Below are 16610 nucleotides of genomic sequence, written 5' to 3'. Positions count from 1 at the left end.
AAAGTAAGTCGGTATCTAAGTTCTATTTAAAAGGAAGAGTAGATGGACAATCGCTTCATGAGAAATTCTCCAGATTTCTTCTTATAATGACACCAAGTATTTTCTTCACCTGATGTACAGATTATCCCCTACCTACCTATACCTAGGTACCACCAGATAGATAGTAGACAACTATACCTAGATATCACTACATTATAGTAGATAGATACCTATTCTGTGTTATTGTCATCCTATCTGATTGTATTTAAATTGTTTTCCCAGCCAAGCGTAACTCAACATACAACCTTACCTATACCTTCCTTACTTTAGGTCCTGGGACAGTCTTACTCCTAGGCCTCTAACTAAGTAGAGTTCCAAGTTCTAATTTAGCTAATCTGGTTCTGGATAGATAATAATTCTAAGTAGGTAATTCAGGTAGATGTAAAAAAAACAGTCAAACATAAAATTACACATTTAAATTTAAGAAGAAAAAAACCGTTCATGAGAAATTCTCCAGATTTCTTCTTATAATGACACCAAGTATTTTCTTCACCTGATGTACAGATTATCCCCTACCTACCTATACGCCTATACCTAGGTACCACCAGATAGATTGATAGATAGTAGACAACTATACCTAGATATCACTACATTATAGTAGATAGATACCTATTCTGTGTTATTGTCATCCTTTCTGATTGTAAGTATTTAAATTGTTTTCCCAGCCAAGCGTAACTCAACATACAACTCACTTATACCTTCCTTACTTTAGGTCCTGGGACAGACTTACTCCTAGGCCTCTAACTAAGTAGAGTTCCAAGTTCTAATTTAGCTAATCTGGTTCCGGATAGATAATAATTATAAGAAGGTAATTCAGGTAGATGTAAAAAAAAAAACAGTCAAACATATACTTACACATTTAAAATTAAAAAGAAAAAAACCGTCCAATATTAAACGAGTTAAAATGTTAAATAATTTTAAATAATTCTAATTACTAGAAATCCCTTTATTCAATGACAAAAAAATAATATCAACAACATTATAATAAATAATACCTAATAAAATTATTCATCAAAATTCCCAGATCCATCACACATAATTCGCTCTGGGCAACGGACAAAGTGAGGTAGGTACCTATACCTATGTATCTGAAGGTACCTACCCACAAATTAACATAATCAAGTAAGGTATAGGTACCACTGCAAAGCAAAAGCAGATAATTCGCTCTGGGCAACGGACAAAGTGAGGTAGGTACCTATACCTATGTATCTGAAGGTACCTACCCACAAATTAACATAATCAAGAATCAAGTAAGGTATAGGTACCACTGCAAAGCAAAAGCACCATCTCCACTAATTTCTTCTACTAAGTAACTTAGCGGATATATTTTTCTCCACTAAATTCTCAATTCTCCACTATCCTTATCAACTTATCAAGGTCAACCTTCGGATTTTGAATGCCGCCGCGGATTTTGGTTCCGTTACGCCCGAGGATGGCACCATCACTTGTACTTTCTCTGGAACTTCCACACCAAACCATACCAAACCCAGACCAGAATAGGTATATCAGAATACCTGAAGACCAGAACCTGAAATGTTCACATGGGATTCACCTCGCTGCCAGTTCTAACTTTCTTCTTCTAATAAGCAGGTCGCGTGTTCGAAGTTAGATCGACATATTCTTTCAGTATTAAATATCTTTCGGTATCAAATAAATCAGAAAGTTTTTCTTTTTTTTTAAAGAATACAAATTTCGGTTGTTTTTTGTTCTTTTTTTTTCGGAACAAACAAAATTATTGACAAAGTAGGTACCTATTGTTTTTTGCTGATTTTTCAAGTGCGTGCAAGGTGTAAGTTTTGGTAATTTAACGAGCGTTCCGAGTGATTTTCTTGCTGAAGTAGTTGGTTCCGTTACGCCCGAGGATGGCACCATCACTTGTACTTTCTCTGGAACTTCCACACCAAACCATACCAAACCCAGACCAGAATATATCAGAATACCTGAAGACCAGAACCTGAAATGTTCACATGGGATTCACCTCGCTGCCAGTTCTAACTTTCTTCTTCTAATAAGCAGGTCGCGTGTTCGAAGTTAGATCGACATATTCTTTCAGTATTAAATATCTTTCGGTATCAAATAAATCAGAAAGTTTTTCTTTTTTTTTAAAGAATACAAATTTCGGTTGTTTTTTGTTCTTTTTTTTTCGGAACAAACAAAATTATTGACAAAGTAGGTACCTATTGTTTTTTGCTGATTTTTCAAGTGCGTGCAAGGTGTAAGTTTTGGTAATTTAACGAGCGTTCCGAGTGATTTTCTTTTTTTTTTTTTTTTTTTTTTTTTTTTTGAAGTACCTTTTTTTGGTGTTTTTTTCTTGGATTTGTAATAAGACTATAGTGACTAATAGCATTAGACTCACTTTAACTATGGCTATTATTTAAAAGCTATTAACTAGAGCTATAAAGTCTGCCTACTGCCTATACTTTTAATGACATGTTTCATGTTTCGCTTGTGCTTCCAAAGAAATTTTACCAGTACATTACCTATCTGTGTATGTATCTGTTGTGGTTTACCTACGATTATGTGTAAAGATGACATGGTAAATTTAACGATTCTAAAACCATCGACCATTTTCAGGTAGTGCTTGTAAAGTGAGATCAATAATAATAATAACAACGCATAAACAGGGCCGGATTAGCCCCCCGCGGGGGCCGGGGCAGTTTCAAAGGCGCGGGGCCCCCAGTTTGGGCTGATCGAACTTGAAATTTTCAGCGCCGCAGGCGAAATTTTTCAAAAAGTAGGTAGATATGTGCCTCATGCTTGTCACAAGTTAATTTTTGACGTACCTAATTCGTAGATATTTTCTTATCCTAATTTTCGCTGAACGCTAAAGTGAGCAAAATAAAATAGAGTGCCGCAGGCGAAATTTTTGAAAATTTTGCTAGATATTTTCTTATCCTAATTTTAGCTGAACGCTAAAGTGAGCAAAATAAATTAGAGCGCCGCAGGCGAAATTTTTGAAAATTTTGGTCCACAATCTTGAGAAATCCAGTCTCACCAAAAGTAAATTTTTCAGCGCCGCGGGCGATTTTTTTTTTTTTTTTTAAATAAAACCCATAAATATCTAGTGTAAGTCCTCAAAGCGCGGGGCCCCCAAAAGCGCGGGGCCCGTGGCAGTCTGCCATTCTGCCTTATGGGTAATCCGGCCCTGCGCATAAAATCCGCGTCACACTTCTAACGCGTCACAACGTCACATCGGTTTAACGTTTAACCGCGTCTACCGTCGTTATATCTACCGGTTGAACCGTTTTCTGACGGTGGATTTTGTATGTAGCAGAATGATATCAAGGTATCAGGTCAACAATATTCAATGACTTGACAAAATTTTCTGGTGTTTCGGTTATGTTCCTATGAACTAATGACCGTATTATGATTGGGTTGAATATTGGAAGAATATATTCCATGTCATTCCTCATTACATGCAAAATGTATGAAGGGTAATGTTGGGTATTTTTAAGAGTGTATTACTTCCTGCATAGTTTTGGGCATTTAAACTGTGTATGTTCTCGCGTACAGATGTTTTCTTTATACCTACCTACTTGGAAGGATATATTACATGAGTGACTTGGCATATTTAGGGTATTAATTAGACAGGATGGTAGGTACGAGTATACCGACATAGGTACATAATATGTATACAATACCTACTTAATTACCTAATACACCTGATGACATTTAAGTATTTGGACTACCATCAGGTTTCTATAGGTACATGAGGTACCTACCTGACTAGGTATTTAGCTATTTAGTGTACCTACCTAATTATACCTCAGTACCTAGGGCTAGGGATGTACTGTACTGAAAAGCCATGTTTCCTACCAGAAACAGGTATACCTACCTATTTAGGGGAAATGTCATGGGTCGTTAACTACCTATTATTTAAAATCCGGCCAAAGAAAAAACAAACTAGAGAAACACATGTGAGACTCGTGTGGTCTGTGTCGTAACATGCCAGCAGTTGTTTCATTGCTAAGAAATAAAAACGGAGGTGAAACACTCATCTTTTTTTTAAGTGTCTGGTGAGAGTCTGGCTTGTTTCAATGTAAAAGAAATTGCCTATTTGCAGTTTAATGTCCACCCGCCTACTCCTATAGGTAATAGGTATTTATTAGGTATCTGCCTCGGTAATAAAATAATATCTACCTAGGTAAATAATTAGGTGTCTATTTAATGTCTTAGTCTACCTTGTTACCTCACATTAGATACGTTGATAATAAAATGATACCTAGGAAGGAGACATTGAATTTCATGTCTTAAGCCTCTCTAATGTTATTGAATTAGTTCTCAATGTTCTCATCCATCAATTTTACGAGCGGTAGTTAGTAAGCTGTCAATATCGAGAATCGAGTATTATTTGCAGATTCGTGAGATTCGCACGGATGCATCCGTTTCGCATTGTTTTTCATGTTTGAATTGTATACGGACGGTATAGGTAATATTGGCGGATAACTTAAGTTCTAACCAGTGTCATCGTACCACGTGACCAAGGTATTACTTATTTACTTAGTAAGGTATTGATGACAATAGAATCAAGAGATTTAGGTAGGTACACCTAGAGATTTACATACTTCATTCTACTTATATGTATGTGCGCCTGTAATCTAAAGAACCCAAGAGATTTGATAGAGGGAAATGTAACTGCTAAGGTCTTGTATACCTACCTATTTAGGGGAAATGTCATGGGTCGTTAACTACCTATTATTTAAAATCCGGCCAAAGAAAAAACAAACTAGAGAAACCCATGTGAGACTCGTGTGGTCTGTGTCGTAACATACCAGCAGTTGTGTCATTGCTACGAAATAAAAACTGAGGTGAAACACTCATCTTTTTTTAAGTGTCTGGTGAGAGTCTGGCTTGTTTCAATGTAAAAGAAATTGCCTACTTGCAGTTTAATGTCCACCCGCCTACTCCTATAGGTAATAGTAATAGGTATTTATTAGGTATCTGCTTCGGTAATAAACTGATATCTAGGTAATAATTAGGTGTCTATTTAATGTCTACCTTGTTACCTCACATTAGATACGTTGATAATAAAATGATACCTAGGAAGAAGACATTAAATTTCATGTCTTAAGCCTTTCTAATGTTATTGAATTAGTTCTCAATGTTCTCATCCATCAGTTTTACGAGCGGTAGTTGGGAGGATCTGTGAGTGATATCTTCTATTTCTTGGGAAAACAAACAGTTGCCAAAGGTAAAATCTATGTTAACTCTTTCTTTCCACCCCCCCCTTTTATATTAGTAGGTATTGATGTAAATTGTTTATGTAAAAGCATTAAAACAATGCGTTTAAACTATATATATACAAAAAAACATCACACATGCTGCTGACCGACCTTTTATAGGATGGCCTGTCATACACATGGCCTGTCATGCACATGGCCTGTCATATACATGGCCTGTCATACACATGGCCTGTCATACACATGGCCTTTTGGTATGTACCTCAGTGGCCCCAGTGCCTATTTTGTTGACGTTTCTACTTTCAACTACGTAGGTATGTACCTACAAATATAGGTACGTACCAGTTACCTTCCGGATAGGTCCCCTATGGGTTTTAGAAAGTTAGCAACAAAACTAATAAACCAAAAATAAATCAGACACTGAGTTGTGAGCATGGCCTGTCATACACATGGCCTGTCATACACATGGCCTTTTGGTATGTACCTCAGTGGCCCCAGTGCCTATTTTGTTGACGTTTCTGCTTTCAACTAATACGTAGGTACCTACAAATATAGGTACGTACCAGTTACCTTCTGGATAGGTCCCCTATGGGTTTTAGAAAGTTAGCAACAAAACTAATAAACCAAAAACAAATCAGACACTGAGTTGTGACAAGTTAGGTATTTTGGTTTTGTGTGTGTTAGGTACGATTTACCTAAACCCAAACTGGTTGCTAAATTCAACTTGAAGATAGATCATGGGACAAACACCGGCTCAAATCAAGGAAATCAAACAAGAAGACATCGATCTTCCCGTAACCGAGAAGGATTTCCGGGAAGCCATCGCAAGGTGTCGGAAATCGGTGACCGCTCACGATCTATCCAAATATGATTCCTGGATGAACGAGTTTGGCTCACACTAATCGTCTGAAAGACACCACGAAGTAGAGGCAGATGAAATCGCCTGAGGGTAGAAAGATGAGCTTCCAGATATTATATGAGGGATGGTTGTGAAAATGTGTCAACTAGTCCCCGCCCTCCCGTCCAGATATTGACCATGATCCAGATATTGACATGTTGCTTAACCTCCAATGTCCTGTTGGGGAAAAGATGTATCAAATGACTTCATAACCATTATTGTGTGTCAAACGTAGCTAAATTGCTGGCTTTAAATCTTCTGTGACTACTGCATCTCCTATTTCTCTGTACAACATCAACAGAGGTTTGTACATTTTAACCTTTTGCGGACAGATTCATGTGTCACATGAAATCATGGTTCCGCCATTATGGTAGGAGAAATATAACTTGAATCTGGCGATACGGTAGGATTCATGTCCAGCATGAAGCTACAGATTTACTCGCTACGGTCGGCTTGATTTTTACAGATAGGAGGCGTTACGGTAGGACGTGCCTAGGAACTTGTGTATCTTTTGCTCCTTTCAAATGCAGACTGAAAAGCCGGTGTTTGTTTATTATGATTCCAAAGCATTCGGAATTATAGTCCGAAGATTTCCGAAGAAGACAAAAAAAACCAGATGTTTCTATCTCAACTAGGAAAAAAAAGAAAATAAATTAAAAGCGAGGGAACAATTTCATGTGTGACATGAAGCCTACCACAAATCGCTTTTCGGAGGTTTCATGTCTCACATGAATCCTACCGTATTTGAAAAAAATGTTTTGTTTACGTCTGACTGTAACAACAACGCTTGAGTTTCATGTGGGACATGAATCCTACCGTAAGAGCGATTCTGGTGAAATTGATTCTGTACGCAAAAGGCTAAGATCTAGTGAAAAAGCGGTGTAAAGTGAGTAAGGCTGGTGTTTTACGGTCGAGTGTACTGGCGGGCGGAAAACACTGCCTTTACATCTCAAGCCAATAAATTATACCGGTATTACCAATATACCAATTTATTATGACGGTTTCACCGACGTATTATACCAATTTTCCACCGGTTTGAACGGTGCTTTAGGTCTGTTGAACCTCCTCATTTATTTGGGAGGGAGGTGGTACCTATGAAACAACATAATATCAGAAGGAACATTTTAATTTGATTACATTGACCACTTCTCTATTTTTTTTTTTTTTTTTTTTTTTTAAGAGGTTTGACAGAGGGAACTGTAACTCTAGGGTCTTATCGTCCCGAAATCGGAGAGAGAAGGAAGACAGGATAGGAGAAAGCCAGCCGTTCCGAGAACGAACATTATCCCATCAGGATAAAATCCGCCCCGGGCGGGAATCGAACCCGCGGCCTAGCGCTTATAAGGCAGACGCACTACCAACTAAGCTAACTAGGCTGTTAAAAAAAAAAAATCTGGTTTATAGTTAGAATTAAGACTATTTTTAATATTACCTTGACCACTTACTCCACCGAAATAGTTTCTACCTGGTTATATTATCTCTCTAAAATTAGAGCGGACTGTTAAGAGTGTAAAGCGTTAAGAGTGTAAAGAGTGTAAACCTAACTAAGCGGACAAGGAAAGTAAAGTATCTATATGTACCTAACCACCTGTCATGTCAGTCTTCTACAGGCAGTGACAACTAGATACCTACCGTCTTGGCTATCTGAAATCTGAATATACCACAAACCACAAGTGAGTTGGATTAGTGACAACCACAGTCGGAGTAGCTTAACATGGATTACACTCTGAGTAGATTACCGGTAAAATATCTAGAGTCGGTACAATATGTAGGTAGAGGTATGTATTACCTAGGTATCTGTTATCTGAGGTCTAAAGTGTGTCGGTATCTAAGTTCTATTTAAAAGGAAGAGTAGATGGACAATCGCTCTCAACTGCTTACCGATTTCTTTGACCATTTCCCTTTCTATGAGGTGAACACAATATCAGTCGCGCTGATGTTTCAAAGTCATAGAGCAGGAAAAATGAGGACCAACGGAATTTTTCTTTTTCTTCTACGACTTCTAGATACCGAAATAAATCGATTTAAAAAATACCGGTAAATTGTGAAGTTTGACGTCACGGCATAAGCTCCCGTAGCCGATGACGTCATAATTCATGACTCCCGCTTCGTTTGTTTGGATTTCTCACAACTTTTTACGTAGGAATCGACCTTTTATTATTATTAATAATAGTTTCCCAATTGCAACTCCTCCATTAGAGAAGTACTGATCTCTTAGCCAGCCTAGTTAGCTTGGAAGGTCGGCCTGCCTTGTAAGCCCCAGGTCCCGGGTTTGATTTCTACCAGGGGCGAACTTCATCGCAAACAGTTTGTTAAGGTTCGTAACAAACGCTGGGTTTTTTCCTATCCTGTCCTCGTTCTGCCATGAGACATGGTAGAGGAGATCACGTGAAATGTATCTACAGCAAACTACGGGGAATGTTGAAGAATTAAAATAAAACAATACAAATGGGTATATGAAAGCTCCCTTTATTTATTACAAACGTAAGATTGAACTTTTTACTCCTAGGTATGTGTTGCTTTTAGGTTTTACCTGTTAGGTATAGAAAATGGATATTCACATTGAAAATAGGTACATACCTACTTCTCGTAAAATTCCATCTATCCTCGTTCTCTCTTCGATTTCAGGACGATAAGACCCCGGACATAAAAGGCCAGTTCCAGATAACATCTTCCACTTAGATCGCTTTATTAAGTCTCCTCCAAGTTGGAGTCCAAGCTGTTCTCCCATCAGATCTGTAAATATTTTGAGTTCCTTGCCTCCAAGAATGGCTGAGAAAATATTTTCCTCGTTCTCTCTTCGATTTCAGGACGATAAGACCCCGGACATAAAAGGCCAGTTCCAGATAACATCTTCCACTTAGATCGCTTTATCAAGTCTTCTCCAAGTTGGAGTCCAAGCTGTTCTCCTATCAGATCTGTAAATATTTTGAGTTCCTTGCCTCCAAGAATGGCTGAGAAAATATTTCCAAAATGTGGACTCAAAGATAAACCATTCTTGCTGTGTGTTGTTCTTCCAGTTTAAAATCTGGAACTATAAAGATAGACACTTTGGGGAAAATATTTTCAAAATGTTAACTCAAAGATAAACCATTCTTGCTGTGTGTTGTTCTTCCAGTTTAAAATCTGGAACTATAAAGATAGTCACTTTGGTTGAATCCGCTCATACCATTAGTTTCGTTTCATACCTACCTTCCACATCCCAAACTTTTAGCGAAAATATTTTCAAAATGTTAACTCAAAGATAAACCATTCTTGCTGTGTGTTGTTCTTCCAGTTTAAAATCTGGAACTATAAAGATAGACACTTTGGTTGAATCCGGTCATACCATTAGTTTCGTTTCATACCTACCTTCCACATCCTAAACTTTTAGTGGACACAACCATACAATAGTGGACAGAGCCATGTAACACGAGGTGTCTACATTAAAAGAAGTAGAAGAAAATATAATTACCTGCTATTCTCCATTCCAAAGAGATGTGAAAAGATCTAATAGGAAAAAGTAAAACACACATCTTACGTCGAAGGAAAAGTGAAACTCTGGTATATATTCCTCGTTAGGATGTTTTTTGAAAGGAGACAATTAAGTTACTTCTGGTACATATCTTCTCTCGACAGATGTAATACCAGAGTACCAGATACTGTGGTGACATACCAGTAATAGTTTCACACGCCATCTCTAGATTCTGGGACCAGGGTTCTACGAAGGATTTCTGACGTCATATTCCGCGATTTACGCGCAGAAAATAGAATAGAAAGATGAATGGAAAAAAGGGTGAGGGTGAGGCTCTCCAGATGGTCTTATAGTGGGTCCAGACTTGTGCAATGCAACGTGCAAAGCATTTGCATTGCACGTTGCACGTAAAATCAAATCTGACGAATGCGAACGTTTTTCATGTATCCGAGAATTTTTGTACCGATACTCAACTAGTAATGGCCTATAGTAGGTACATCATTTGCATTGCATTGCACGATGCTTTGCAAACACGTCCAAACTAGTGCAACGCACATCAAAGACATTCGCCAGAAAACCGCCAACCTCTCGGATACCCACAAACGTTTGCTGCAATGTTCAAAAAACTTTGCTGCAACTTTCTCAAACACGTCCAAACTAACGAATTTCATTGCATTGCACGTTGCATTGCACAAGTCTGGACCCACCATTAGATTCGTACAAGCTCGATCCATCCTTTAGGGCTGACGTTTGCCCTTACACGGAAGCCTCAAAGGGGGCGTTCTGTGTGCGGAGTTCAGCTGGTAAAAAAAAAATGTATGTCCGTCTCAAATAAATGCTGAGGAATTCTTCGAATAAAATGATAAACAGGACAAACGGTTCTTTGGTATTTGCCCAGCAAAATTGTAAGAAAAAAAACACGCTGGGGTGCCTACATACCTACTCTGTTTTGTGCGAAAAACATGAAATATTTTTAGGAGGTATGTCACTATTATATGTACCTAAATGCCTAACTAGCTATGGCTCCCCTAGTCCCTTACCTCAAGTGCATACCGCACTAGATTACTAAATAAAGAGGTTGTCAGAAGGTCCTACCCAAAGAATCTTTCAAACAATTAAAAGTTAACCCAACGCACTTGAAATTTTGAAAGCTACCTCACCCAAGTCACCCACACACACCCTCACAAATTCCTTCAATCAAAACTTCATTGTTGAAGACATCAGACGGTCTGATAGATTGACATGTTGATCTCGTGCAGACAACTATATACTCAACTACCTACTTGAAAATATTAAATAACTTGGAAATGTTTCTTTGAATGAATTAATAATTATATGCAATCAAATACTTATCAAAAAATTATCATAATCTTGAGTTTCCTCTGTCAAACCTCAAAAAAAAAAAAAAAAAAAAAAAAATCAGACTTTCAGCAACTGTAGCACACACAATACAATCATAAAGTGGCGTAGCCTAATGTAAGCTGGAGGGTACCGCGTCTGCTTTCTAAGATCGCAGGTTCAATTCTCACCCGGGGTGGATTTTATCCTAAACAGATAAGGTTCTTTTCGACACAGCTAGCTTTCTCCTATCCTGTCTCCCTTCTCTCTTCGATTTCGGGAGCGGGACAATAAGACCGCAGCAGTTACAGTTCCCTCTATCAAACCTCAAACAATCCTTCCTTTTTACGGAATTTTTCCCTCAACCCTCTACTTACCACTTACCGAAATTAGTAAAGATTCAACCTAGATTCTAATACCACCAACAGATCATCATACGATATATTGGTTTATAGCTTCCCCTATTGAAAATCTCACAACGCCACTTCAATCATATGATAATAACATTAAGAATAATGTTTATGTTTAAAAAAACATACTTAATATTATGATAAAACATATAAAAATACCTGATGAAGAACCGATCGTTTTTATTGACACTGAAACATCAATCTTGCAATACTGGTTACTGGTTGTAGCATACTGGTATTTTGATATGTGGCATACGTCTGCCAGTAGAAAGTACATTGAAGATGCGTGTAGTACTTCTTGAAGAACTCTGGAGGATCTGTAGATATTGTAAAGTATTTTGGTATTGGTAGTAGTACTTGATAAGGTAGTTCTGGTAGTAAAGAAGGTATTGTGATTTGGAGTAAGGTATTATCATTGACTTTGTCACTGCTGAGTTCCTCCATTTTGATGATACGGTAGACGTTACAAGGAAAATATTAAGGATTAGGAAGCCAGCCTAGTTAGTTAGGATTATAGCGCGCGCGCCTTGTAAGCGCTAGGTCGTGGGTTCGACTCTCGCACGGGGCGAACTTTATCTCTCATAAGGTAGATATCCCAGAAATACTCCACCTTTCCCTAAAGATAGATAATGTATCTATTCATCCATTCTGTATCCTCTATCTGCTATCAGGTATTGTAAGCTCATACGTGATGTTACAAGCTCACACGTGACATACGTGATGCGTGCGAAACCGGTTTAGATCTAACTGAACATAATGCCTCTCTAGCACGTGGCTATGCCATAAAAACTCAATGCCTTAGCTGTCACAGATGTTAGCAAAGCCCACAACGTTGGAGAAACTCGAGCCAGGGATAGCGAAGAAGATGATGAAGAAAATGATGAAGATGAATCGGAAGATGATGAATCTGCTGATGAGGAAGATGATGAGGAAGCTAGTGAGAAGGCCGCGGAGTTGGATGATGATTATATGAAGAATCATGACATGGTTGACACGCATATGACGGAGTTGTACAATGAAGTTGTTGGTGAGTATTGTTTAATTTGTTTATCCGATTCTCAAGTTTACTTATTTTAGTTTTATGATCTTGTTTTCAAGAAAATGAAATATAACAAATATATGGGATCTGCCCATAAGTACCTATAACAGAAAAGTTTGAAAAAAAAAAAAATAGGGACATATCGGAGCCTTTTATTCCAAGATCATCCAGAGGTAGTCCATCTAGAAATCTCTCCGAGAAAGTATTGGATAAGTCTGTTGTATTTTTCTTTCAATGGTGCGCCATCTTGGATTAAATCCAAGATGGCGGAAATTTTCCTATAGTCTAGTACAGGCGCTATCACGCCAAATGAGGGAAAACGAACTTCAAAAGAGGGGAAATTCCGAAAGGAAAATAGGACTACATATACTGTTTCTATTCATCCATATTGTAGGTATCCTCTATCTGCTATCAGGTATTGTAAGCTCATACGTGATGTTACAAGCTCACACGTGACATACGTGATGCGTGCGAAACCGGTTTAGATCTAACTGAACATAATGCCTCTCTAGCACGTGGCTATGCTATAAACTAGATAGCTAGATACTGTACCTACTGAATGGGATACTCTACATTGTGTCTAACCATAATTATCTGGTATGAAATTCATACTATGAATGATCTTCCGAACCATGACATGGTTGATACTCATATGACGGAGTTGTACAATGAAGTTGTTGGTGAGTATTGTTTAATTTGTTTATCCGATTCTCAAGTAGTTTACTGATTAGTTTTATGATCTTGTTTTCAAGAAATGAAATATAGGTTTGGTGGTTAGGTACTGTATCTACTTATTCAAGTAGGTATCTTGTATATGTAAGAGATGCTATGTAAGTGTAAGAGATGTATTGGGGGTAGAGATGCGATGTTTTGGCATCCCTATCCAAAGATATTCTCAAGAATTAGAAGTCCAGTTACGAGTACAAACGTTTTACCTACTTATAGGTTTGATAGGTATCTAATCTAGGTATTAATATAGTCACACGTGACATACGTGATGCGTGCGAAACCGGTTTAGATCTAACTGAACATAATGCCTCTCTAGCACGTGGCTATGCTATAAACTATGCTAGATAGCTAGATACTGTACCTACTGAATGGGATACTCTACATTGTGTCTAACCATAATTATCTGGTATGACATTCATACTATGAATGATCTTCTTCGTGAGAGCCACATGGGCCATAGAGCTTCTAGGAAATAGACAATCGGTATTGACTTGATGGGCATTAAAAGACAACAATCATGCCATTGACAATATTTTGATATCTCCGATGAATCTACATTGAATATGTACAGGCCTTTTAAAATTTGCATACCACAATTTTATTGTTTGTACCTTATTCTAATGTTGAAAAAATCAAATTCTGCTTAAAATTATCTGTAGGTACCTACTTGGTTTTTTACACTTCATGTTATTTGTTAACAACGCAATGGCAAACCATTTGTCAGAGATTCTGGATGCGGTGTATTGTTTGGAAGCTGTCAAGAATGGCGTTCGTACAAAGAATGAAGACTTGACTGAGGCCATGGATCGTATGAATGATGAATTCCGTGAGTTGACAGCAATAAATAATAAACTATGTCGTCAGTTAGAAGAATCTAACGAAGAGATCGGTGCCCTAAGGGAAGAAAAATGCGCACTTGAAGCTTGCATGGATAGAAAAGAAGAAGAAAAAAGCAAACTATGCAAACTATTGGATAAATACGAGCAACTAAAGAAATATGAAGAAAATCTAAAGGAAGCTAATGCCATAGGCGAAAAAGAAATGATTGATCTCCAAAAAACCTTCCATGAACTTGAAAAGTGTCCTCAAGAAAAAGAACATTCTATTTGTTGTTTAGAGGAAAATCTTCAAGAAATGAAGACCAAAATGTGCGATTGGCAACTAAAGAAATATGAAGAAAATCTAAAGGAAGCTAATGCCATAGGCGAAAAAGAAATGATTGATCTCCAAAAAACCTTCCATGAAGTTGAAAAGTGTCCTCAAGAAAAAGAACATTTTATTTGTCGTTTAGAGGAAAATCTTCAAGAAATGAAGACCAAAATGTGCGATTATAAAAACACTGTCGCTCGATTAAAATCTCATAAAAGATGTTTGAAAATTGCAACAAAAGAATGCCAAGATGATCTGCTGAAAAGAACAGATGAAGCTGATGCTTTGTGCTCAAAGGTGAAACAATGTGAAAGTAAAAAACAGAATCGCCCAAAACAAATAGCGGAGTTGCAAACACGTTTGAAACAAATTCAAGAAGCACTCCAGGAACAGAAAGAAAACAGGGAAACTTTGGAAGAAGAGGTGAAACGATTCCAAGATAACAACCATAAGCTAAAGATGGATAATATGGAACTAGAAGCATCGGTTAAAGACTTGGCGAGAACACTTAAAAGTCGTTGCAAAACAATTGAGAAAAGTCAACAAGAATTGGACCAGCTGAAAGAGGAATATGAGACCTATAAACAAAGTATTGAAAAACTGAGAAATCAAATAGTGTGTAATTATACCAATTCTAGTTGTTCTGGCAAGGTGTTGAATTCTTTCTGTGATTCGGCTTCTTCCGAGAGTAGAAACTCCCACCAACATCTCAATGTAGGAGGATGTGGCGACAAACCTCAAACAAGAACAAGAAATAAAATGGATCAAGATGAACCAATATGTTGTCCAACTCAACCTGATTTGGAAAATACCATGCCGGCAAATGCGAGGAAAAGTAAATCAGTAGGTGTGGATGCCATGAGACTCAAAACCTACAAGGAAGGGCCTCGCGACAACTTTCTGAACAAATTGAGAAATCTCTCGTCATAACTGTAGGTATCCCAAATGAAAGTGTTGTTATCAGCATGGTGTGGAATGTTTGAACTGATAATAATCAGAGGTGATAGTCTATTGTGTTCACCTCGAGATCAATAGATCAAAATAGACAATGCCTCCTATCCCAAACATCGTCATTGGTCCTCAAACTTCCTAAGAATATAACAATGGTAAATCCGTGGCGTAGGGCACGATTTAAAAGAATTACATTCAACACTTCACCAATAGTTTGTGAAAGAAATCCAAAGGAAACGCGTAGGTATTGTACGTTGCGCGTTATTCCGGTGTGTCCCAAAAAAGTCGACCGGCCGTCAATCCCCGATATCGGTGTCGATTGACGAGGAGAATCTATGTTGTCGAGGCAGTGTGGACGGTTCAGTCGACATCGATCGACGGCCGGTCGACTATGTGTGGACACACCTTAATTAACTCCTCTACTCAGAAGGTCCCGGGTTCGAATCCCACCATCGACAAAAATTTGTATTCGTTTTTCGATTGCAAATATTTCAACGGGTTACTTTCTGGTGTTCTCGTGTTGAGCCAGCACCTAAATGGGAAGTATTGTGTCTCTTCTCGCCCATCTGATGAGAGGCATACTACGGGATGGGCATGCTACGACACAGACCACAAGCGTCCAATGTAGCAGTTGTTTCATAGCTACGAAATAAAAACGGCGGTGAAACACTCATCTTTTAAAAAAAACTAAACTAAAACACCCTCATACAATACCGTCTCTACGCCTCTGTTATATTTCATATGAGCATGATGTAGGTCACTATTCCGAACCCTATGGTCCACATGTCTCACCAAGGTGATATTTAAATTTTGTTTCTTGATCCAATCTTCACTTTCATCTAATTCTAATTCTATGTCAAAGACACTCTTTCTTTCCATTGGTTATACATGATACATTGTGTTATTGATCTTTTGTGTTGGGATGGTGTTGAATGATACATGCAGGTAAAGTACGAGTTCAGTATGTAAGATGAAGTTATGTACTTACCTCTCATAATTTAATGAGATCATAATCAAAATCAATTAATCATCGCACCGGATAAGAGAAGAATGGTGAAAGTGATCCGACTTTAATTGGGTTATTGATCTTTTGTGTTGGGATGGTGTTGAAAGTGATGAGGATTACGGTCACGTATGATCTTATGGTGATTAGGCATACTAATCTTATGACGATAGATATCATCTTTGGTGATATAGGTATACCTACTGATGGTACTTACATACATAATGTGATTGGGTACACTGGGATAAGTAGGGAGATACGAGTATTATAGTGGTACCGCGGAGACTGTTGCCAACACTTGTTCTGATAGAGGTATGTGGCTCATTTACGAAATCTACATGAGGACCTATCAGCATACTTTCGGAAAAAGACTGTCCGATTCTACACTTCAGCGTAAGCTCCCGTGAGGTAGTATTTATG

The 16610-nt window shown here is 37.9% G+C and overlaps 2 protein-coding genes across 2 annotated transcripts; both read left to right on the top strand.

The window, feature by feature from the left end:
* Positions 1-5956: 5956 nt before the first annotated feature.
* Positions 5957-12814, top strand: LOC103505830 (glutamic acid-rich protein-like). Its single transcript, XM_008470192.1, has 3 exons — positions 5957-6110; positions 12131-12346; positions 12753-12814. Exons 1-3 carry the CDS (start codon positions 5957-5959, stop codon positions 12812-12814), a joined length of 432 nt encoding a protein of 143 aa, XP_008468414.1.
* An 888-nt stretch (positions 12815-13702) lies between these two features.
* Positions 13703-15166, top strand: LOC113466009 (golgin subfamily A member 6-like protein 4). The gene is made up of 2 exons (XM_026821055.1): positions 13703-14082; positions 14257-15166. Exons 1-2 carry the CDS (start codon positions 13772-13774, stop codon positions 15164-15166), a joined length of 1221 nt encoding a protein of 406 aa, XP_026676856.1. The 5' UTR covers positions 13703-13771.
* The last annotated feature ends 1444 nt before the right edge of the window (positions 15167-16610 follow it).

The sequence above is a fragment of the Diaphorina citri genome, unplaced genomic scaffold, assembly GCF_000475195.1.
Source record: "Diaphorina citri unplaced genomic scaffold, Diaci psyllid genome assembly version 1.1 scaffold197, whole genome shotgun sequence".
Lineage (NCBI taxonomy): Eukaryota > Metazoa > Arthropoda > Insecta > Hemiptera > Psyllidae > Diaphorina > Diaphorina citri.
Note: the sequence above shows the minus strand (reverse complement) of the source record. Positions and strands in the feature narration are given on the sequence as shown.

What these genes read in the sequence shown, in the direction of transcription:
- LOC103505830 (XM_008470192.1), top strand. Translation starts at nt 5,957, where the DNA reads ATGGGACAAACACCGGCTCAAATCAAGGAAATCAAACAAGAAGACATC. An exon ending in TTCCTGGATGAACGAGTTTG is followed by an intron (nt 6,111 to 12,130) that starts GCTCACACTAAT and finishes TAGCTGTCACAG; the next exon opens with ATGTTAGCAAAGCCCACAAC. An exon ending in GTTGTACAATGAAGTTGTTG is followed by an intron (nt 12,347 to 12,752) that starts GTGAGTATTGTT and finishes TCCATATTGTAG; the next exon opens with GTATCCTCTATCTGCTATCA.
- LOC113466009 (XM_026821055.1), top strand. Translation starts at nt 13,772, where the DNA reads ATGTTATTTGTTAACAACGCAATGGCAAACCATTTGTCAGAGATTCTG. An exon ending in AAATACGAGCAACTAAAGAA is followed by an intron (nt 14,083 to 14,256) that starts ATATGAAGAAAA and finishes GCAACTAAAGAA; the next exon opens with ATATGAAGAAAATCTAAAGG.